The sequence below is a fragment of the Oncorhynchus mykiss genome, chromosome 30 (genome assembly GCF_013265735.2).
Source record: "Oncorhynchus mykiss isolate Arlee chromosome 30, USDA_OmykA_1.1, whole genome shotgun sequence".
NCBI classification, from domain to species: domain Eukaryota; kingdom Metazoa; phylum Chordata; class Actinopteri; order Salmoniformes; family Salmonidae; genus Oncorhynchus; species Oncorhynchus mykiss.
The window spans coordinates 35,102,226-35,126,661 of NC_050570.1; the positions used below are offsets into that span (position 1 = coordinate 35,102,226).

The 24,436-nt window shown below is 43.2% G+C and overlaps 1 protein-coding gene across 1 annotated transcript in view; it reads left to right on the forward strand.

Moving 5' to 3' along the window:
- The window catches only part of LOC118945793 (GDP-mannose 4,6 dehydratase-like), a 156,160-nt gene extending 141,627 nt beyond the window's left edge, over nucleotides 1–14,533 (forward strand). The window contains exons 4-6 of the mRNA XM_036968940.1: nucleotides 10,455–10,556; nucleotides 11,456–11,549; nucleotides 14,495–14,533. Coding sequence (XP_036824835.1) covers nucleotides 10,455–10,556; nucleotides 11,456–11,549; nucleotides 14,495–14,533 — 235 coding nt within the window. The remainder of the gene's footprint in view (nucleotides 1–10,454; nucleotides 10,557–11,455; nucleotides 11,550–14,494) is intronic.
- The last annotated feature ends 9,903 nt before the right edge of the window (nucleotides 14,534–24,436 follow it).

Sequence of the window (24,436 nt, forward strand, 5' to 3'; positions counted from 1 at the left end):
CATCACATCACTCAACTCCTGTATAAAACATTTTCTCTGGCTCAGAGAGAAACCGAGTTCCTTTCCCAAAGTACATCATCCTCTCACACACACACATCATCATCATCATCACACAAGGGATTATAACTGTAACTTAGCGGTTTAATTTGGATTCAAAATAAGCAGCCAGTCAAATGATCAAATAATATTACTGCATTGATGTCACTGTGTTTGATATTTTAGTCTTTCCTGTGATAATTACTTGCAGCACACATGAGGATGGAGATTTCTGGTCATTTTGGCCTTCTTAGCTGCCTTGACTGATTCCTTGGAATCAAACAGAAATTTGGCACGCTTAGTCAGGAATTCATTTGCTGATGATATTCCCAATCAAAAAAGGATCTAAGTCATTCAACACTCAGTCAAATACTCATACAGTGCATTACACACACACACACACACACACACACACACACACACACACACACACACACCCAGGGGGGGCCCAAGGACCGAGTTTGGGAAACCCTGATTTAGCAGACGCTCTTATCCAAAACAATTTACAGTTGGTGCATTCAATCAATCAATAAAATGTACCGTGTTTATAAAGCCCTTCTTACATCAGCCGATGTCACAAAGTGCTGTCCAGAAACCCAGCCTAAAACCCCAAACAGCAAGCAATGCAGGTGTAGAAGCACTGTGGCTAGGAAAAATTCCCTAGGAAAGGCAGAAACCTAGGAAGAAACCTAGAGAGGAACCAGGCTGTAAGGGGTGGCCAGTCGTCTTCTGGCTTTGCCGGGTTGAGATTATAACAGAACATGGCCAAGATGTTAAAATGTTCATAGATGACCAGCAGGATCCAATAACAATAATAATCACAGTGGTTGTAGAGGGTGCAACAGGTCAGCACATCAGGAGTAAATGTCAGTTGGCTTTTCTTAGCCGAGCATTCAGAGTTAGAGACAGCAGAGAGAGAGTCGAAAACAGCAGGTCCGGGACAAGGTAGCACGTCGGTAACTAGGTCAGGGTTCCATAGCCGCCGGCAGAACAGTTGAAACTGGAGCATCAGCATGAATGGATCATTCATCTTTTTTAAAATGTAAAAATTGTATTTCACCTTTATTTAACCAGGTAGGCAAGTTGAGAACAAGTTCTCATTTACAACTGCGACCTGGCCAAGATAAAGCAAAGCAGTTCGACAAAAACAACAACAGCGTTACACATAATGAAACGTACAGTCAATAACACAAAAGAAAAGAAAAATAGAACAATCAATGTAAATGTAGAAGAGTAGAGAGGCAGGCAATAAATAGTCCCTAGGGGCAAAAATCATTGCAATTCAGCATTACAGTTGTTTTCGATTGCTAAACGACAGTGGGCACAACTGGAGTCACATGTGCAAAACTCTAACTACAGTCTGCACTACCAACAGTCACCTGAGCTAAACAGTTCACATCACCTGCAAAACTCATTCCAAGCAACACAACTCTTAACACATGGCTCAAAACACGCTCAGTGCAGCCAAACACTATGCACGACCCTCACTGAGATAACACACACTGTCACTCAGAACACACTGAGAGTAAAAACACTAGCATCAAACACCAATACAGAAAATACAAACTTTTCATCTTTACAGTTTGAACAATTTCAGTGACTTCATACAAAGTCATATTTTCTTCAAAGAAAAGAGTGACATTCTTTCACATGATTTATTACATTTTTTAGAACATAACCATTCTTTAAGGTAAATGAAAATGAGCAGTTTGCTTCAATAGTCTGTAGTAATTTACGGAATTACAGTAATGAGAAAAAAAAGGTAGAAACTAAAAGTCCATACTGTAATTCAAACAAATAATTGAGGGGCTAATTCTGCCTCTCTCTAGCATTAGGCCACAGGTTTTCTTCAACATCACATCTAATGTTTTCTCTTGCCATGCACCTGGGGAAGAACCTTCTGGAGTGCCTTATCCATCCCTGGTAGTCCTCTGGACTCGTGTCCTCACATCCGGCACGCATGGCTTCCAAAAGAGACATTTGGTCATGTGGGTGGTGACCAAACACTTTCCACCTCCAGGCAGAGAAAAACTCCTCTATTGGGTTGAGGAAGGGTGAATATGCAGGCAGGTACAAAACCACAAATCTGTGATGTGCTGCAAACCAATCTGTGACAGCTGCAGAGTGGTGAAAAGCAACGTTATCGCAAACTATGACAAAAACTTGGGGCTTTCTTACTGGCTCCCCCTGTTCTGCTGGCACTAGCTGAGCATAGAGCTGTTCTAGGAAAGCTATAAGCCTTTCTGTGTTGTATGGGCCAATGAGTGGTGTGTTGAGAAGCAAACCATCATTGGCCATTGCAGCACACATGGTGATATTTCCCCCCCTTGGCCTGGAACCTCCACAGTGGCCCTTTGACCTATAACATTCCTTCCTCTGCGCCGTGTTTTGGCAAGGTTAAATCCAGCTTCATCGATAAATACAAACGAATGTGGTCTTTCCAGTGCTTCCCCTCCATTACTCTCTGAAAAACAGTAAGTGCACAGTTTTACTGTAGAAATGCTAGTGTTTTTTTTTACTGTAAATATTTTGTATAGCTGTGTACGTAACCTCAGACGTCTTACCTGGACATATTGGTATCTTTGCTATTTTACCCGTTCACTGTTTCTCTCGAATGGTACAGTGTATAACTGTTTCATTGTAACTTGGTGTTTCGTTAGGACTTGAGCAATAGTTGTTGTGCTGACAGAATTAACATTTTCAAATATATCATTATCAGCCAGCACTCTATCTTGAATCTCCCGCAGTTTTATTGCATTGTTGACAACAACCATGTCAACGATAGCATTTTCCTGCACATCTGAAAATATTTTTCCTCTTCCCCCTGTTAGGGGCAGCCTTTGGGTCCTGTTGTAAAAATATATTTTACAGTCAAACTTACTGTAATATATATCTGTGTAAATATTCTATAATTGCAATACAAAATAGATTCCTGTAATGTTTTCATTTACTGTAAGGATGTAACTCTCACCTGTTTGCATGATGGAAAATTCGCATTACAGATGCCACTGTGGATCTTTGCAGATTGGGTTGCACCTTCAACCCTGCCTCTCTCAATGAGAGACCATGGTTCACGACATGGTCTATAAGTGTAGCCCTTATTTCATCTGAAATAACAGCTCTTTGTCTTCTTTGTCTTCCTCCACGCACCCGCCCTCTCCCTGCCACCCTTCTCCCTCCACAAACCCATCTTCCTTGTTCCATTTCCAAAATGAGTCTTTCTGAGCTCTACCTATATATACTGTCATATGTGTGTGTGTTCACTAACAAGTCTAAAACAAGACACCTGCTTAGCCTTTCAGCTGAAATTGCAATCAGCAGTGTTTGAAAGGCACAAGGCTGAAATCTATTCCGTTTTGAATGTGTGGTTCACAGTTTTGACAGCAGTGTGTTAGCATTTGAACAAAGTGCTGTAAATCCACAGTGTTGTGCAGGTTGTGGTTAAAGTCATGGGATAAGTGTGTAGAGTTTTGAAAACTGTGTTCAAGCAATGAAAAACGAACTAGAGTTTGGTCCACATGAACTGCTGCTGTGCAGACTGTAGTTAGAGTGTTGCACATGTGACTCCAGTTGTGTCCACTGTCGTTTAGCAATCGAAAAAAACTGTAACACTGGAGTGGTAGATGTGCAGATGATGATGTGCAAGTAGAGATACTGGGGTGCAAAAGAGCAAGAGGCTAAGTAATAATATAGGGATGAGGTAGTCGGGTGTGTGATTTACAGATTGGCTGTGTACAGGTACATTGATCTGTAAGCTGCTCTGATGATTTGCTGCTGGAGCGCAAGCTACGGGTGGGTGTTGCTATGGTAACCAGTGAGCTGAGATAAGGCGGGGTTTTACCTAGCAAAGACTTATAGATGACCTGGAGCCAGTGGGTTTGGTGACGGATATGTAGTGAGGGCCAGCCAATGAGTGCTTAAGCAGTGAATAAAACAAATTTAGGGAGGAAGCTTCTAATATAAACATGCATGAAACCAATGCTTTTACGATTACAGACGTCAACAAATGAAAGCATCTGGGGAATGGGAGTGATGCTGGGGGCTGCAGGACCTGGGTTAACCTCTACAACACCAGAGGAACAGAGGAGGAGTAGGATAATAGTACAGCTAAAGGCTATAAGAACTGGTTGTCTATTGCGTTCGGAACAGTGAGTAAAATGAGCAGGTTTCTGGGCGTGGAAGAATAGGTTCAAGGCATAATGTACAGACAAGGGTATGGTAGGATGTGAGTACAGTGGATTTAAGCCTAGGCATTGAGTGACAATGAGAGAGGTTTTGTCTCTTGAGGCACCATTTAAGCCAGGTGCAGTCACTGCATGTGTGGGGGGTGGAACTTAAGGGATACCTAAGGCATATTGAGCAGGGCTGGAGGCTCTACAGTGAAATAAGACAAGAAGTACTAACCAAAACAGCAGTAGACAAGGCATATTGACATTAGGGAGAGGCATGTATGCCGAGTGATCATAGTGAGTAGCTAGGTGAGCTGGAGGCATGGCAATTCAGACAGCTAACAGGCCGGGGCTAGCAGCAGGCTATCTTAAAACTCTTTTGGGATAAGGTGCAGCATTTTCACATTTGGATGAATAGCGTACCCAGAGTGAACTGCCTCCTACTCTGTCCCAGATGCTAATATATGCATATTATTAGTAGTATTGGTTAGAAAACACTCTGAAGTTTCTAAAACGGTTTGAATGATGTCTGTGAGTATAACAGAACTCACATGGCAGGCAAAAACCTGAGAAAAATCCAATCAGGAAGTGGGACATCTGAGGTTTGTAGTTTTTCAAAGCTTGGCCTACCAAATACACATTGAAATATGGATAAAGTTGCACTTCCTACGGCTTCCACTAGATGTCAACTGTCTTTAGAAACTTGAATGAGGATTCTACTATAAAGGAGGGGCTCATGAGACCTCTTTGAGTCAGTGGTCTGGCAGAGTGTCTCAGTCTCGTGACGCGCGCTCCCGACAGAGTTACCAGTGCTTTTCTTCAGGCAAAGGAATTCTCCGGTTGGAACATTATTGATGTTTTATGTTAAAAACATCCTAAAGATTGATTCCATACACCGTTTGACATGATTCTAAAAGACTGTAACGGAACTTTTTGAGTTTTTGTCTGGCCGAAGTGCCTGCGCCTCATGAAGATGGATTACTGGGCTGAACACGCTAACAAGTGGCTATTTGGAAATAAATTATGGACTTTATGGAACTTTATGGAACTTTATGGAACAAATCAGTCATTAATTGTCGGACTGGGATTCCTGGGAGTAAGTCATCAAAGGTAAGTGAATATTTATGGTGTTATTTCCAGCTTCTGTTGACTCCAAAATGGCGGATATTCCTCTGGCTGTTTTGGGTTCTGAGCGCCGTTCTCAGATGATGCTTTTTCTGTAAAGTTTTTAAAAAATCTGACACAGCGGTTGCATTAAGGAGAAGTCTATCTTTAATTCTGTGAATAACAGTTGTATCTTTTATCAATGAGTATTTCTGCAAAATCACCGGACGTTTTGGAATCAAAACATTACTGCACGTAACGCGCCAATGTAAACAGATTTTTGGATATAAATATGCAGATTATCGAACAAAACATACATGTATTGTGTAACATGATGTCCTATGAGTGTCATCTGATGAAGATCATCAAAGGTTAGTGATTAATTGTATCTATATTTCTGCTTTTTGTGACTCCTATCTTTGGCTGGAAAAATGGCTGTGTGTTTTTAAAATTGGGTGCGAGGGTGGTGCTGTCAGATTATTTGAGAAGCCGGTAGAGTGTGCTGAGGAGCGGAGTGACATTTGAGAACTTCGTAAGATTGAATATCAGATGGGCTGCGGCAGGAATCAATCTAGGAGGATGAGAACAATGGAGAGAGAGTCAGCTTTGGCAGTGCAGAAAACCTCCGTGACACAGAGGAGAGCAGTCTCGGTTGAGTGACCCGTCTTGAAGTCTGGTTAGGGTCAAGAAGATCGTTCGTAGAGAAATAGAGAGAGAGTTGGTCAGAGACAGCCCTCTCAAGTGTTTTTGAAAGGAAAAAAATAAAGGTTTTGACGTCAGAGGGGTCGAGTGTTGGTTTCTTGAGGGGGGATCGGCTCTGGCCATTTTGAAGTCAGAGGGGATGCAGCCAGTGGACAGGGATGAGTTGATGAGGGAAGCGAGGAATAGGTGAAGGTATCCAGAGAAGGTCTGGAGAAGGGAGGAAGGGATGGGGTTGAGTGGGCAGGTTGTCGGGCGGCTGGACCTCACTAGTCACATAATTTAATCTAGAGAGACAGGGTAGAAAGAAATCAAATCAAATCAAATGTTATTGGTCAAATACACATGTTTAGCAGATGTTACTGTGGGTTTGGTAAAATGCTTGTGTTCCTAGCTCCAACAGTGCAGTATATTCTAACAATACAAACAAATCTAAAAGTAAAAGAAAGGAATTAAGAAATATGTAAATATTTGGACGAGCAATGTTGGAGTCCAGAGTTTAAATATAGAAAGATAGATAGATTATATGTATACATGATGGGATGTATAGACATTAAGGACAGCATCCATAATGACAAAGCAAAAACAGGTTTTTATACATTTTAGCAAATTTGTTAAAAAAAATAAATAAATAAAAAATGTATAATGAAATATCACATTTGCATATGTATTCAGACCCTTTATTCAGTACTTTGTTGAAGCACCTTTGGCAGCGTTCACAGCTTTGAGTCTTCTTGGGTATGGCGATACAAGCTTGGCACACCTGTATTTGGGGAGTTTCTCCCATTCTTCTCTGCAGATCCTCTCAAGGATTAAGACGGGAGGAGGATTAAGAAGGGAGGAGAAGGTAGAAAAGTGGTTCCTAGAGTTAGAGGTAGAACCTTGACATTTTGAGTGATAGAAAGTGGCTTTAGCAGCGGATACAGAGGAGAGAGGAGGGAGTGAAAGGATGATACAGTTAGACCTCCAGAAGTTAGTTTTCCTTTTCGCTCAGCTGCCTGGAGCCCTTTTCTGTAACACACACACTCTCAGTTATTGGAAGAACAGAGGAATTAAACACAAACATACTCAGAGATACCCAACTCTGATTGGTTAACCAGTCTGTCAATCATACACAGATCTTCTCTGATTGGCTGGTCTCTAGAGTGGTAGTCAGGGAAGGCCAATAAGGATCATGGGGTGAGGTCAGGGGTCACCCCAAATGGGCCCCAGACACAACCGCTTCCAAACCCCAGGGGAATTATTGGTAATGAACATTCCATCATCACCACTGACTAGGGGCAATGTTAACTCTACCTTCCTCCTCCCTACCCACAACTGGGAAAAAAGGGTCCATATCAGGGGATAGCTTTACATGCCACGTTTTTGATATTATATACAGACCATTTCTGATGCATTTTTTGAGTTTTGTGGATTTGCACCATATCCTGACACATTCTGAATCAAGATATGTCTTTTAGACATAATACATTTGGGATTCCTCCGAATATCACACGTGGACATTTCCTGTGTCCGGATCTGGGTTCATTCAATATCCTGAGATATGTGACATCCTATTATCTCTCTACATGCTGAAAAATACTGACTGTATCCATCTCGTATCTGTGTTTTCTCAGACCTTACGAACACCCAGTGAAGTAGTGATACGCCTGGTTTCCTGAAACGAGTCACATGTGGATGAATTTTACATTTCATGTAAAAAAAATTCTATTGAAGTTATGTTTTTTTTTTTATACGGATCCATAAATTATAAGGAAATGTGACTTATTGACTTATTGAAATGTGAAATGTGACTTATTGTGACTGAGCATCTAATGAGAGACAGAGGTTGTCTACTCTCCAGGTGTGTGTGTGTGTGTGTGTGTGTGTGTGTGTGTGTGTGTGTGTGTGTGTGTGTGTGTGTGTGTGTGTGTGTGTGTGTGTGTGTGTGTGTGTGTGTGTGCGTGTGTGCGTGTGTGCGTGTGTGTGTATACGTGTGTGTACGTGTGTGTACGTGTGTGTGTGTATGCTATCTCATTCTGTGAGTGATTTATACAGGGTGTGAATATGAGAGAAGAGGGAGAAGAGATCAAATGTGTGGAGCGAGACGGCTAACTGCTGCTGTGTCCAACTGCACCGCATTAAACGTGCTGAGGGGCCTATTACACATACACACACACACACACATTCACTCTCTCTCTCTCTCTTTCTCCCTCTGTCTCTCTCTCTCTCACACACACACATACACACTCCTCCAATTATAGCCCAGTGTGTTGATGTGCTTTTTTGAGAGCTATGATGAGAGGAGAAACAGAGAGAAGCACTGAGAGTTAATGTTACTACAGTAGGAATCACACACACACACACACACACACACACACACACACACACACACACACACACACACAAACACACACACTCACACACACACACTCACACTCACTAACTAGAGGTTTTCACAGGTCCAAAAAGTGGGACCCGTTCCGAAATGGACCTGGGGCTTTCCCACCCAGACCCAATATGAATAATTTTGTTTTTTTTTAAATATGGAGACCCATTCCGAACAGACTCGACGGCGACTAAACCCGTTCCGTATAGACCTGATCGGATCCAGACCTGATCTGAGTGAGGGTAGCAGCAGAAATGTCCTTTTCTAAGTTACTTTATTAACCGGAGCTGATAAAGCGCGAGAAGAGGGAGAGAGGTACCGCTCTAGCAGGCGAGGGAGAGGTCTTACTGTAAGCAAGTGGCAAGGAGAGCTAGGCTAATTAAGCTAGCTAAAATAGCTAGCTAGGCTAATTAAGACTGCAGTGCATGCGCTTTCCATCCTACAGTTACAAATAACAACAACTGCATTCAGAATATTAAGCAGCAGCCTACATGTTTGCTCTATCCATCTCCTTTAACTTTTCATTCCGTAATTTTGATCCATCCTCCGTTGATTAGATAACTCCTATCTTTTCCACACACGGAGGCTCTATAACTGTAGCCTATCGCCGCTTTGATCACTTCTGATTGACCAACAACAAGTTACACGCGCCAGGCTCCACTCTCGTGTAAAGCAAGAGCAGTAGAATCAATTATCAAATGTATCTCTCCCTCTCGACTGCGGCTTTCACATTTGGATCTATACGGGCCCTTCGGATAAATCAGTTAAAATTACACGTACCCGAGACCCGTGAGAATCATGTCAGATCCGGCCCAAACCCGTGACATTTAGAATTCTGGATCCGGACCCACATGGGTCCTGGATCGGGTCTCGGGGATTCGGGTACAAGTGGATCTGTGAAGACCTCTGACACACACTCACACACTCACACACAAACACGCACACATAGTCTCCCATCTGGAGTTCAGCTCTAAGCATCAGGAATGAAAGGAATCGTACTGCTCTTAAGGAGGTGTGGGTGTGTATGCGTGTGTGTTCTGCATGCATAGCGTGTGTGTACGTGTGTGTTCCTCCCTGGCGAGGTGGTGTAATCAGAGACAAGGTGTTAGGGGGAAACTTTTCTGACCTTTAAGCTCACGTTCACCATAAATAGTATAGAATTATCTGTAGACACTCTCCTCTCTCTGACCGCATCCCAGATGGCAACCTATTCCTTTTATAGAGCACTACTTTTGACTAGGGCCCATAATGCTTTGGTCAAAAGTAGTGCACTATGTAGGGAATAGAGTGCCGTTTGTGACATGCCCTCTGACTTTCTAATATCGTGCATCTCAGACCCAGGACGATCAGCTTTCACTGCTTTCAGAGGGATATAGGCTAATAATCTTGCTATTCTCTGCTCTGTATGGGCCAGGCTTGGAATATAGATTTTGAACATTAAAACAAGTCAAGACTAGTGATGGTTGATGTTACTGTTTTGTCGCTGTAGAGCAACGTAATCTCAGAAAGTAGGTCTCTCTATTCTGTGCGTTTGAAAGTGAACACAATATGGGTGTGTGTGTTTGTGACTATAAGAAAAAAATACTATTCAAGCATGTGCATGTGTTTATGAAAAGTGAGAATGCTGTGAATTTGTGTGCGTTTGAAAGATAAAATACTATGACAGAGTGTGTGCCAGCACAAAAAGCCTCTGGGAGCTCTCTCTCCTCCTTTCCCACGGTATGTGTCCCATGAGCCTTTGCGGTGACGTCAGGACAGTGGTTTGGGTGGTGTGGTCCCCCCTTTCTGAGGTCACAGGTTCACTTCCTGTCTGTCAGGAACAGGAACACATTGGCTCTACTCCAATCTGTGTGACCAATCATGTGTCTGTCTGTCTGTCTGTCTGTCTGTCTGTCTGTCTGTCTGTCTGTCTGTCTGTCTGTCTGTCTGTCTGTCTGTCTGTCTGTCTGTCTGTCTGTCTGTCTGTCTGCCTGTCTGTCTGTCTGTCTGTCTGCCTGCCTGTCTGTCTGTCTGTCTGTCTGTCTGTCTGTCTGTCTGTCTGTCTGTCTGTCTGTCTGTCTGTCTGTCTGTCTGTGGAGGCTGATGCTTCAGGAGGAAGAGCCAGAGGACTTGGCCATAGCGACAGGGGAGGTTCATAGTGTCAGGGAGTTTATGAGAAGTCCAGTGGGCAAAACCATTGTGTAAGTATACACACACGCATGCCATGCATGCACAAACAGAAAAGCACACACGACACATACCCGCATCTGTGAGTCAGAGAAGTACCCAGCCAGATGTACACACCTGTGAATGTTCACATCATGTTGTGGTAGAGGCAGATCAGTCAGACAGAGAGGTGTGTGACATGTTTTGTCTGCTACAGACCTTACAGCAACAAACTACCCACCGGAAGGGAAGAGGGAGTGATAAAGAGGAAAGAGAGATAGAGGGGAAAGAAGAGGTAGACACCAGGACAGATGTAGTTTATGGGAGTTGCCGCTGTCACTCAACTAACTGATAACATCTCTCTCTCTCTCTCTCTCTCTCTCTCTCTCTCTCTCTCTCTCTCTCTCTCAATGCAATTAAATTCAAAGGGGTTTTATTGTCATGGGAAACATGTTTAAATTGCCAAAACGTGAAATAAACAAAACAACAATGACAACAACCGACCAAGTGAATTAAACAAAACAAAGACAAAAACAAACAGACATTAAGAGTAAACATTACACACACAAATAGTTATCTCTCCCTCCCTTTCTCTCTCTCCCTCTCTCTCTCCCTATATGTCTGTCAATTCAATTCAACCGGCTGTATTGGAATGGCAAACTTGTGTTTAATAAACAAAAGTGAAATAAACAATCAGAAAAGAACAGTAAACATTACACACACATACGTTTCAAATGTTATATTATGGAAATTTACAGTGTTGTAAGAATGTGCAGATAGCTGAAGTGCAAAAGAGAAAATAAATCAATATGGGTTGTATTTACAATGTTGCTTGTGCTTCACTGGTTGCCCTTTTCTTGTGGCAACAGGTCACAAATATGTATCTCTTTCTTTCTCTCCATTCCTCCCACCCTCTCTGTCTCTCTCTCTCCAGGTGGGAGGGGAAGGATGAGAACGAGGTTGGTCGTTGCCAGTCAACAGCGTTGGTGAACATGAATGTGCACCCCAAGTACTACCGTCCTACTGAAGTGGGGAGTCGTGTGTGTGTGTGTGTGTGTGTGTGTGTGTGTGTGTGTGTGTGTGTGTGTGTGTGTGCGCGTTTTGATGTTGGGGAAGTGTGAAATGCTGTCGACCTAACCTGGCTGTCGATCACAACACACTTTATGCCCCACAGTGACATATGAACTTGGAAATATGTCAGCCGCACTGTGATGCGTCAACATAGACACTGGCGCTGTCAGGCTCACAAACACACACCTCTCTCTCTGTATTGTGCACGTAAGGTTGCCCACACACACACTCTTGGGTTGCTGACAGAGCTGTGGGCAGATGCACACTATCACAAACAAACTGAAGAGTGAAAAGATGCAGACAAGTACCTGAGAATCTCATCACCTGAGAAACTGTGCCTTTTTCTTTCCTCTTATCAGAGATTAGGCTAATCAGATTTCTCATGAACAATAACATCCAACATAAATAAACAATGCATGCCACTTAAAAACCCTTACTATCAAAGCTAAACCATTACACTAGTTGAGTACCAAAATAAAGTACTTTGTGTAGGTGAACGCCTACACAATGTATTCTACACTAACGAGTGGTTGTCTGAGCTCAACCTTAAAGGGATACTTTGGGATTTTGGCAATGAGGCCCTGACTCTGGGGATGTAGATAAAGGACCTCAATGCCAAAATCCGGAAGTATCCCTTTAACCAACCCCTGGAACTAGCTGTGACTTGTACTGCAACTACCACAGCCCAGAGAAAATGATAGCTCTATCACCTGAATGAGGCTACAGTTTATGGTTGAGGCAGTTCGACTGAGCCTCAACAAGACCTGTACAACACAGCCAAACAAAAACAAAGACACTCTCCTGTTCCACACAGTGACTTATAACCTCAAATAAACCACACCACTTTATGGTTTTACATTGCTCTATCAGCACATATCAAGGGCTACAGTACACTCCCCTACTAACCACAGTTACCACACCATCTTCAATTTCTCACAAATCTGTCAATGAGTGAAAATCAACGCCCAAGCTAGTACCTATTCTGCCAAAAAAACAGATCTGACTAAGCTCCACCCCTCCCCACGCACACACCACCTCTTAAGCAAACCTGCACAAGCTATCCCTCTCTTTCCTCCCCACCCCCTCTCCCATCCACAACAAATCTGCATGTATCAGTCACCCTCGATAACACTCACCAGACCAGACCAAAGCACACCTGCACAACCCCTCTGCCCTCCCCCAGCCTGCTCCCTCCCTTTGTGCGTGCTCCCCCCTATCACTCTCAGCCCAGTCTGTCCTCCCACCTCTCCTTCCCTCCCTCCCCTCTCCCGAGGGGCTATAGGGAGATAAATGAGCTCATGCCAGACACACACACACTGACAGGGCTAATGACGATTTACACACACATTAGCACACAGCCTGGGGTCATACACCCACATACAGCACATGCATTACTGACGCTCTCACATACAGACAATAGATACGTTGCACATAAACTAGCTGTGCTAGTGACTTGGCTATTATGCAAAGAACCATCCTATATATGAAGATATTTGTCTAAAGAGACACTTTTTCAATGATACTCTTGTTTGACTGATTAATTGTATCCTGACCTTTGAAACATGCTCACACACGCACAGAGATCCAGACAATAACAGGTACTTCCAGTTGAGCAGGGGAACAATGCTAAGCCGTAGGAGCGGTGTCACACATGCTTCCTGTCTTAGGGGTCAGGGATCAGAGGTTAAATGCTCCTCATTCTCTCTTCTTTCCTTAAAAACTCTCATATCCTGCCTGCCTTCACCTGGAGTGACTCAGTAGAGAGAGAGAGAGAGAGAGAGAGACTCTCTTTCTCCTCACTCACAGTAATCCTGTGTCTGTTTTACAACCATACATGTATATCTGACAAAACGTCCTGCTCCTATTTATATCTCAAGTCTATAAGAGGGAGGACAGTGCTTCTCTCAGGTTTCTACTTTCTCTTCCCAGCCTATAAAACAGATTGCCCCATCCTCAGGTGTGTGTGGAGGTCCATCCCATCCATCAGTCTGCAGAGATTCCTCTATAATCCTGCAGCATCACTCAACTGGGTCTTAGTCCTAATCCTCTAGGGCCATCTCACAGATCAGAGGGTCCTGGAGTTAAAACACTACCCTAATCCTGTCCCAAACACCATTGGGTAACCTGACACCCCATCAGGGGAAGCCCCGGTCCCCCTGGACTTTACCCCTGTGTGAGATTGCTGACAGAGCCCCCCCCCCCCAAACCTTACTCTGTTCTTAAACAATACACCTCACACCTGGAAAGAGAGATTATCCACTACTTTGATACATGCGGACTGTAAATTACTCTGTCCCTTTTTGTCTCTGCCTGCCTGCTTCCCTCCATCCCTCGACACAGTTCATGCGACAGACTCTGAGACGGCTCTTCACTCAACACAGAAAGACCTGCAGCAAACTGACCAATAAAAGTGAGAGCAAATCTAACTCACAGTATACGCTCATACACTCAAACCATACAATGTTGCATGCCTAAATTTGAGTTCTCTTTCAGGACACCTTGATGGGATATACATTGAAAAGCAACACAGCAAGGGAGAGCTGGACCTACAGATGTCTACTGGCTGTGTTATGACTGATAACTGTATGGTCTCACACACAATCACCGGTAATCAGATAGATAGAAAGAAAACACTGATATTACATGTAAATCAGAGTACTTTTAACGTCCAGTGAAAGGTGTTGAGGGAATGGCAACCTAAGTTGACAAAGTAATATATTAGAGTAAATCGGACTAGGAGCACGATAAACAACAACCCATATTGTTGTCTCTCCCTGCGTGTCTCTGTCTGTAACACTTTCAAATAAGCTTTATAAGCGCAAAAAGTCTCAGTGGGATCCAAATGAATGAGCTCCTGAGCCAAATTGGCGGACAAATTGTGTCTCCCCAATTTGTCTTCAAGGTGAAGATCATGGTGATCAACCAGTTGGGGGTCATTTGAATCACAAAAGACTCCCAAATGGACTGAAACAAACTCACACACCCCATCAGACAGCTGACAGCACAGCTGTACTGAGGTGTCTTAGCCATTTGCCTCCTCTTAAAGAACAATCCTAAAATGAGACAGGCCAGGATAGGTCATCAGCATTTCATGCTTCCCCAACATCAAAAACACATGCACGCACACACACACACACACACGTTGTTTATTTATGTTGGATGTTATTGTTCATGAGAAATCTGATTAGCCTAATCTCTGATAAGAGGAAATAAAAAGGCACAGTTCCAAAGGTGATGAAATTCTCAGGTATTTGTCTGCATCTTTTCACTCTTCAGTTTGCTTGTGATAGTGTGCATCTGCCCAGAGCTCTGTCAGCAACCCAAGAGTGTGTGTGTGTCACGTGTGCTCCCTCTCCGGCATCTAGGTCACCAAGCTGCTCGTTATGGCGCACACCCATCGTTACGGGCACCTGCGAGTCGTCAGACTCACCTGGACTCCATCACTTCCCTGATATATCTCACTCCCTTTGGTTCCTTCCCCAGGGGTTATTGTTTGTGTTTCTCGTCTGGGTGCTGTTAGTGTTTCTTGTTTTGTATTATGTTGCGTTTATTTTATTTAAACACTCGCTCCCTGAACTTGCTTCCCAACTCTCAGCGCACATCGTTACAGAATGACGCCTCACCTAAGAAAAGCATCAGGGAGCGTTTTTATTCTTCTTTTTATTCGGTGGGAATGATGTCGGGTCCGGGAGCAGCTACAGGCTTCCCTGCTTCCACCGGCTTGTCAGTCTCTCATGCCTCAGCCAGATCGCCAGGCTTCCCTGCCTCAGCCTGCTTGTCAGATGACCCGTGCCCAAGCCGGCAACAGGTTCACGCACATCAGTAGGGGTGACCGGTTCGCTCCTGATCCCCAGGATTACCTGCCCTATTTATGTCACTCCCTTTGGTTACAACCCCAGGCGTCATTGTTTCTGTTTCTCGTCTGGGTGCTGTTAGTGTTTCTTGTTTTGTATTATGTTACATTTTATTTTATTAAAACACTGGCTCCCTGAACTTGCTTACCGACTCTCAGCGCACATCGTTACAGTGTGAGTAACCTTACATGCACAATACAGAGAGAGAGGTGTGTGTTTGTGAGTCTGACAGCGCCAGTGTCTATGTTGACGCATCACAGTGCGGCTGACATAATTCCAAGTTCACGTGTCACTGTGGGGCAAAAAGTGTTGTGATTGACAGCTCCTCTCTGTGGTTTGTCTCAGTGCCCCTCGGGCAGAGAGGTGAGGAGGGGTGGGCTCAGTGATACATTGAAATTCGTCCCTTCCGTCTCTGTTTGTTTGTTTTTCTTTATCTAATTTGTCTTCTATACCTGCAGGTCTTTCTCTCTGTGTGTCTTTATTTCCTCCCCTCTTTCTTGTAGCTATTTTTTTATCGCTATCTGATTATTTCTCACTTCTCCTCCTTTCCGTATCTTTTTGTCTCTGTCTCATTTTTTTTAACCTCCAATTCTGTCTGTCTTGCTCACCCCTCTCTGCTGGTGTCTCTATGTCTGTCGGAGTGATATGACGCAACAGTCAGGTTAGACAGGGAGACTGTGGTTAGTTGAGCATGTAGGAATTCCCTTCCAGGCGGAATTATATTTGTGGTTGAGTTGCATAGAAGCAACCCTCCTCAACCTCTCTACCCACCCACCAACTGGGGAAGGTGAGGTTGGGAGTAAACATGAGGTAAAACAGGTGAAGCCCTTATACCTTCTATTCAGCCCCCTGATCAGCCTCTGTAAGGTCATCAGCATGTGTGTGTGTGTGTGTGTGTGTGTGTGTGTGTGTGTGTGTGTGTGTGTGTGTGTGTGTGTGTGTGTGTGTGCGAGCGAACGAGCGAGAGAGAGAGAGAGAAAAAGGAAGAAAAAGACAACAGTAACATACAGTAAAATTTGTGTTTAATTGTGAATGACGTTCTTTCATGGAAACATAATTAGTCTCTATTTCTCATGCCCTTTCAAAAGGAGGGGTTTGACGCCGGCCACGAAAGCCAAAGTGATAAACCGCCTATCTATCTATATCCGTGTCTAAGAGCATCGCCTTCTGTGTCACTGGATTTGATCAACGACACCGTGACTAGTGAGATGATTGAAGTGCAGTTCCCCCAAACCCTGGAGCTCCCTGCCTGTCCATGTTAGAACCTCACAATCCCATACACATATTCACGTCCACACTAAAGACACACCTCTTCACGCAGGCTCACCCAGATGATCTGTTGTCTTAGCATATCCTCTGTGTAGTTATTTTCCTTGGTTAGTCTGTCATCATGTTTAGTGGTCTCCATGGTTAGCCTGTTTAGTGGACTTTTGTGTAGTTGCTTATTTGAATGTGTGGTTGTGTCACTTTTTACCCTGCTGATTTTCTTCTGCGTGTAAAGTGACTTTGGGTGTTGTGAAAAGCACGTAGATTAAAATGGATTGTTATAGTATTAAACGACATTAAATAGCAAGAAGAGTTCCAAGTTCTAATGAAGAAGCCAAAAGCTTATTCCTCAGAATGTTGGGGGTTGAAACCTGTTTTGTGATTTCACTGATTTGATGCCGTCCTCGGGGTTGACACAGGTACAAACAGGAGATTCTTCTTCTCTGTTGTCATTTGATTGACAGGTCTGGATTGGGCCCACAGCAGAGCCAGATACTAACGTTTTCCCAACATGAGTAATATGGAAGTGAAGGTTACAGTTTATCCAAGTCACGTACACACATTCCCTCCAACACAACACACCCACACATCATAGGACACACAGCCACTTCACTAGGTAGTCTTTGGCTTAGGTGAATATCAGGTCATTTCTAAGGTAGCTTGAAAACCACAACTGCATTGACCTCCCTATGTGTATACTTTATGCAAGACTTAGAATAATTCGAATCATTCTACAGAAATAATGACCCAACCTATTTGAAAGAGGTCATGTAATAACACACCACAGTGGAGTGACCAGTTAGGAACACAAAAGTTTATTATAAACTGGGTGGTTCGAACCCTGAATGCTGATTGGCTGACAGCCATGGTATATTAGACCGTATACCACTGGTATGACAAAACATGTATGTTTACCGCTCTAATTAGGTTGGTAACCAGTTTATAATAACAATAACTCATCTTGGGGTGTTTGTGATATTTGGCCAATATACAACGGCTAAGGGCTGTATCCAGGCACTCCGCATTGCGTCGTGCTTAAGAACAGCCATTAGCCATGGTATGTTGGCCATATACCACACCCCTCAGGCCTTATTGCTTAATTCTAAAACACTACTACACATTATAAGTAACACCAATGTTTCCCTTATAATAATTTAGCAGTGGCGCACTGACACTCCTAAACCGTTGCTGCCAAGTCCCCAAATATTCATTAATAATAATAATTATTATTATTTGAAACAAAAAATTCTCCCGGGACGCACTTTTCAGATCCGCGTGACAAGTTACAACAAGTTACATATCTTGCCCAGATTCTCATCAGATCGACAGAGAAACCTCCAGGGTAACTAGCCAGATAGCTTGTAATCCTGGAAGTGTAGCCAACCCTAGTAATAGATGTATGCGATAATTATTAGCTAAAATAGGCTGGTGATGTCATTGAGATCAAAATATCGAAGAAAGATAACATAATTCACTTTTCATGCATATTGGAGTAGACAACAAAAAAAGTGACCTTCTCAGTCGCTCATCATGCTCTGCTACCTCTGCCACCCCTGCTGAAGAAAAAAACAGAAGGCAAACACTGCACACTGACCCATTATAACCTACTGTAGACACAACAGAATGACAATGCAATGACAAAGGAGTGATAAAAGAGCAGGGTTTAGAATAGATCTGTGTCTCTCCTCGCTTTTGCATGGGCAGTGAGATAAAACTGCAAGGAAGGATAAACTACGCACTGATAGACAGATAGAGAGAGAGAGAGAGAGAGAGAGAGAGAGAGAGAGAGAGAGAGAGAGAAAAAAAAAAGAAATAAACACAGGTGTGTTTTGCACGATGTGAGAACATGACCATGGCATAACTGGAATAGTTGGGTTCACAAACATTCCCGTGAGGCAGTTTGAAATAAAGCATACCTGTGGATGCAGACTGTTGATAAGAGTACAGATGTCTTAAGTTGGAATCCTCCCCTTTAACTAATGCGCGTCATTAAAAATAACTCCATCAACATGCCACACCTCAACAAACTTCTGCCTGAGCAGTGTGCGTGTGTGTGTGTGTGTGTGTGTGTGTGTGTGTGTGTGTGTGTGTCTGAGTCAGGAATATGACACGGAGGGGGGGGGGGGGGGGGATCTACAAGTGTTAACGTCTTCCTGCTTCCTTGATGTCTGTCATTCCGGCGGTGAGTCGTGCGTAAGACGCTCATCAGAAACACACACGTCACTCCATCGTTTATTAAAGCATCCTGATTTAGAAGAGAGAAGGACAGTGACACAAACACAATAGCTGTAGTGAGGGGAGTCAAATAAACAGTGGTGGTGTTTTGGTAACCTTTCTGAGGGCTGGCTGGTAAACCCCAACCACCCCATGTGGTTAATGCTGACTGACTGGCTGTAGTTCATATCTACTATGACAGAGTGATAAAGACACATCTGACAGATCACCTACTGTAGCTCAGTCAACCAGCTGGATCTCTGCCCACACAGATACCTTGCAGCACCTGGGTTAGGTGGGTTTAATGAGCGTGACCAGGGATAACTCTGGGCCCTATAATTTAGGTGGTCTATGTAAGGACTAATCTGTGTTAGTACAACTCAACCCTGATGAGCCAACCCATCGTTGGGTGATGATTGTTTTTGGGGGGGATATGTGGTCTCTTGGACCAGCGCACCATGTTACCAGAGAGACAGAACTCGTTTTCTGGCCAGAGCCTTATATTGAGAATACTGAGTGTGCAAAACATTTTTTTTAAATAGGAACACCTGCTCTTTCCGTGACGTAGACTGACCGGGTGAAAGCTATGATCCCTTGTTGATGTCACTTGTTAAATCAACTTCAATCCGTGTAGATGAAGGGGAGGAGCTTCGAGACGATTGAGACTGTGTATGTGTACCGTTCAGACAAGATATTTAAGTGCCTTTTGAAGTTTCAAGGTCTAATGTCACATGCACAAGTACAGTGAAATGCCTTTCTTGCGAACTTAAAACCCAACAATGCAATAATCAATAACAACGTAATGCTAGAAGGAAACGCACGTGAGTGATAAGAAGAAATATGAAGAACAGAATAAGTAAGTGAAAAAGTCAGTAGGCATGCCATATACAGGGTCAGGTCCAACACCGTAGTTACATGTGAAGGGATACTGGAGTGATGGAGGTAGATACTGTATGTATAGGGGTGATTAGGCAACATAAATAAGGTAAACAGAGTAGCAGCAGCTTGTATTTGAGTGGATGTGCGTGTTTGTAGAGTCAGTATCGATGTATGTTCATATTATGTGTGACTGAGCAGGTGATGGAGTGAATTTGTGTGAGTGTGTAGTGCCCTGTCAGTGTGCATTGAGACGGTAAGGTCTACAGACAACAAAAGGTCAAGAAAGATAACTCACATAGTCCTCGTAGCTATTTTGTTAGCTATTTATCAGTCTTATTGCTTAGGGATTGAAGCTGTTTAAGAGCCTGTTTTTATTTAGTGGAACTGCTTCTTCATTGGTTTCAGCATCACAACTGGGACCCTGCAAAAGCCACCATAACCCAAGGCATGACCCCACCTCTCTCTGTCTACTACACCGAAACCCTTATGTACAGCCTTAATCCCTTAGCGCTCAGGGTCCGTGTTGAACCTGTCCTGCTATACTCTACATACAGTGCCTTGCGAAAGTATTCGGCCCCCTTGAACTTTGCGACCTTTTGCCACATTTCAGGATTCAAACATAAAGATATAAAACTGTATTTTTTTGTGAAGAATCAACAACAAGTGGGACACAATCATGAAGTGGAACGACATTTATTGGATATTTCAAACTTTTTTAACAAATCAAAAACTGAAAAATTGGGCGTGCAAAATTATTTAGCCCCCTTAAGTTAATACTTTGTAGCGCCACCTTTTGCTGCGATTACAGCTGTAAGTCGCTTGGGGTATGTCTCTATCAGTTTTGCACATCGAGAGACTGACATTTTTTCCCATTCCTCCTTGCAAAACAGCTCGAGCTCAGTGAGGTTGGATGGAGAGCATTTGTGAACAGCAGTTTTCAGTTCTTTCCACAGATTCTCGATTGGATTCAGGTCTGGACTTTGACTTGGCCATTCTAACACCTGGATATGTTTATTTTTGAACCATTCCATTGTAGATTTTGCTTTATGTTTTGGATCATTGTCTTGTTGGAAGACAAATCTCCGTCCCAGTCTCAGGTCTTTTGCAGACTCCATCAGGTTTTCTTCCAGAATGGTCCTGTATTTGGCTCCATCCATCTTCCCATCAATTTTAACCATCGTCCCTGTCCCTGCTGAAGAAAAGCAGGCCCAAACCATGATGCTGCCACCACCATGTTTGACAGTGGGGATGGTGTGTTCAGGGTGATGAGCTGTGTTGCTTTTACGCCAAACATAACGTCTTGCATTGTTGCCAAAAAGTTCAATTTTGGTTTCATCTGACCAGAGCACCTTCTTCCACATGTTTGGTGTGTCTCCCAGGTGGCTTGTCGCAAACTTTAAACAACACTTTTTATGGATATCTTTAAGAAATTGCTTTCTTCTTGCCACTCTTCCATAAAGGCCAGATTTGTGCAATATACAACTGATTGTTGTCCTATGGACAGAGTCTCCCACCTCAGCTGTAGATCTCTGCAGTTCATCCAGAGTGATCATGGGCCTCTTGGTTGCATCTCTGATCAGTCTTCTCCTTGTATGAGCTGAAAGTTTAGAGGGACGGCCAGGTCTTGGTAGATTTGCAGTGGTCTGATACTCCTTCCATTTCAATATTATCGCTTGCACAGTGCTCCTTGGGATGTTTAAAGCTTGGGAAATCTTTTTGTATCCAAATCCGGCTTTAAACTTCTTCACAACAGTATCTCGGACCTGCCTGGTGTGTTCCTTGTTCTTCATGATGCTCTCTGCGCTTTTGACCGACCTCTGAGACTATCACAGTGCAGGTGCATTTATACGGAGACTTGATTACACACAGGTGGATTGTATTTATCATCATTAGTCATTTAGGTCAACATTGGATCATTCAGAGATCCTCACTGAACTTCTGGAGAGAGTTTGCTGCACTGAAAGTAAAGGGGCTGAATAATTTATCGGTTTTTGATTTGTTAAAAAAGTTTAAAATATCCAATAAATGTCGTTCCACTTCATGATTGTGTCCCACTTGTTGTTGATTCTTCACAAAAAAATACAGTTTTATTTCTTTATGTTTGAAGCCTGAAATGTGGAAAAAGGTTGCAAAGTTCAAGGGGGCCGAATACTTTCGCAAGGCACTGTACCAACCGACCCCCTTCCCCAAAAAAATATACATTTTAGATTTCCCGCCAGAAAACGTTCCAAGAGAAACGGTGTCATATTACGTTTCCTGCAGATTTGACAAGAAAAGCAGGTAAACCACTCAGCCTCAGTGTGAGCATATGAGTGTGTGGGTTTGAATATGTGCACACACATTTATGGTGGGTAGTAATCATTCCTTGTGCTCCGAAGAACCCTGAGAAAAGAAAATCTCCACAGTGGGCCTGTTTGTTGCGTAATATCTGGTGCTTGACGAAGCTTGAATTATGGTCGTTATTTCAAAGTTTCCGAGTATTAGGATGGAATTCCGTTTCCTCTCCAGACATTTTACAGAGAGACCATTCAGCTGATCTGCACTCCAAATGGCACCCTATTCCGTGCTATAGTGAACTACTTTTGACCAGGGCCCACGGCGCTCTGGTCAAAACTATTGCACTATACATGGAATGGGATGCCATTTGGCTTGCAGCTAACACTCCTCTGGAGTAGGAAAGGTCAGTCGGTCTGAATAACAACTACTCTTAACCACAACTCCACCTCTGATTTAAAACTGTTTCATTTGATGGCCTATGGTTTTCATAACTTGTTCATGTGCTGCTCCAAAAGAAAAGTGATCTACAGTATATATATATTTTTTTTAAATGTAATTCGACTTTTGAAGACCTGAGTTTTATGTGCCGATTCATGTATTGAGTTACGCTAAGAACTCTCACTCTGAATGCATTACAAAGGTTTTGAGATGACAATCGCTGACATACATGGTTATTATGTAGACTTAGAATAGAATACAATAGTTTAGCGCACTTCACAGCTGGCTGGTCTTGACAGGTAGAGGTTTAGAGAGCCAGTCATTGTTGGAGCCTGAGTCTGGTTCAGGCAGTGCTGTGGTGAGAGCCCCAGGTAGCCATGGGGAAGCCAGGGGGTTGAGTAGGACGTGAGGCCAGGTGGGGTGCGCCGTCTGTGGGTTGAGCCAGTGCAGCGGAGACCAGAGACCTGGTCCATGGAAGTCTGGAGTGTAAAATGCTGAGGCTGCACTCTGTAAGCCCCTTTAACAGGGTGCTATTTTATTTCCATCTTACCTAGCTGTTAAAAAGAGGATAGGTTATGGCAGCCTGTTAGTCCGTTTATTGTGTTAGCTCTATGGTTTAAAAAAAACAAAACTTTCAGCTAATAAAAGTGAAAGGAAAATGGAACACCTAGTCAGTTGCACAACAGAATACATTCAACCGAAATGTGTCTTCCTCATTTAACCCATCCCGTTCAAATATGACCCCATAAGGATGTCGTACCTGGCCTTAATAGGTCCAAATGAATTATTTTCATTATGGCAGGTCATTTATTCTCAAAAATCGGTTTTCGGTGTGCCGTTATTTACTTTGACGAAAACTGGTCCTTTGAAAAATACTTTATCTTGGTATTTTGGCTCATGTTATTGGTGTTATTGATTGCTATGCAGTACAAGGTAGAGGTTATGGATTGCTCACTATGACTTCTCAGATGATTTGTAATAGGAGAAAGTGTAATAGGATAAAGTGTAATAGGATAAAGTGATAAGAAGGGAAGCGAGAGGTTTCCACATGGCACCCTATTCCATACATAGTGCACTACTTTGCGCCCTGGTAAAAAGTAGTGCACTATATAGGGAAGGGACAGGACCAATAATAAATAAATAAATCATGTATTTTTGTGTTCTTTTTATTATTGCGAACTCAGTCTGAGTCTCAACTTACAGTTAAGAGTTGGAATAATAGAGATGTACTCAAGGTGCAATTTTGGCATTTGCATCAGCAGTTACTCAATTAGCCCATGTCAGTAAAAATACATCTGATTGGTAACTTAGTCTATCGGTCAGCTACACTTGTATAGTAAGCATGGTCGAATTACCAACCAGGGTGGGGCCTGTTGATCATCAGTTATCATTTTAAAAACTGCAAACATTTGCCTCCTCCCTATGGCAAAATGTGTCGAATTGATGGAAACTAGCTGTAAAACTGCACATTCTTCTCTCCACCCCATGGTAAAATGTGTAGAATTGCACTAAATTAACTTTGAAACGAGCCACTGCAGCCCCTCATGATGAGTTCAGTGTTTTTGTTGCCCCCAACCCCATCAAAGTTGCCCATCCCTGATATAAGGAATAGGATGCCATTTTGGACACAGTCAGCCAGTTTGGAGACGTTGATAGACTGAGGTGAACGTCTGAACACCAGACAGACATAAAGAAGCTATTTCTTATTTTATGAGGGGCATGATTTATCCACAGAACAAGCTTTGTCGAGCAGCGCCCTGTTCCACTCCGCTTGGCCCTTAAATTTACAATGTTTGACACCAACCTGGCGATCAGCACTCGAGGCTATGGATGTCTGGCAGCAAACCACACTTCTTTCACACAAAGGAAGCATGAAATATTCGCAATATTTTAAAAGGTTTCCTTATATTAGGGAG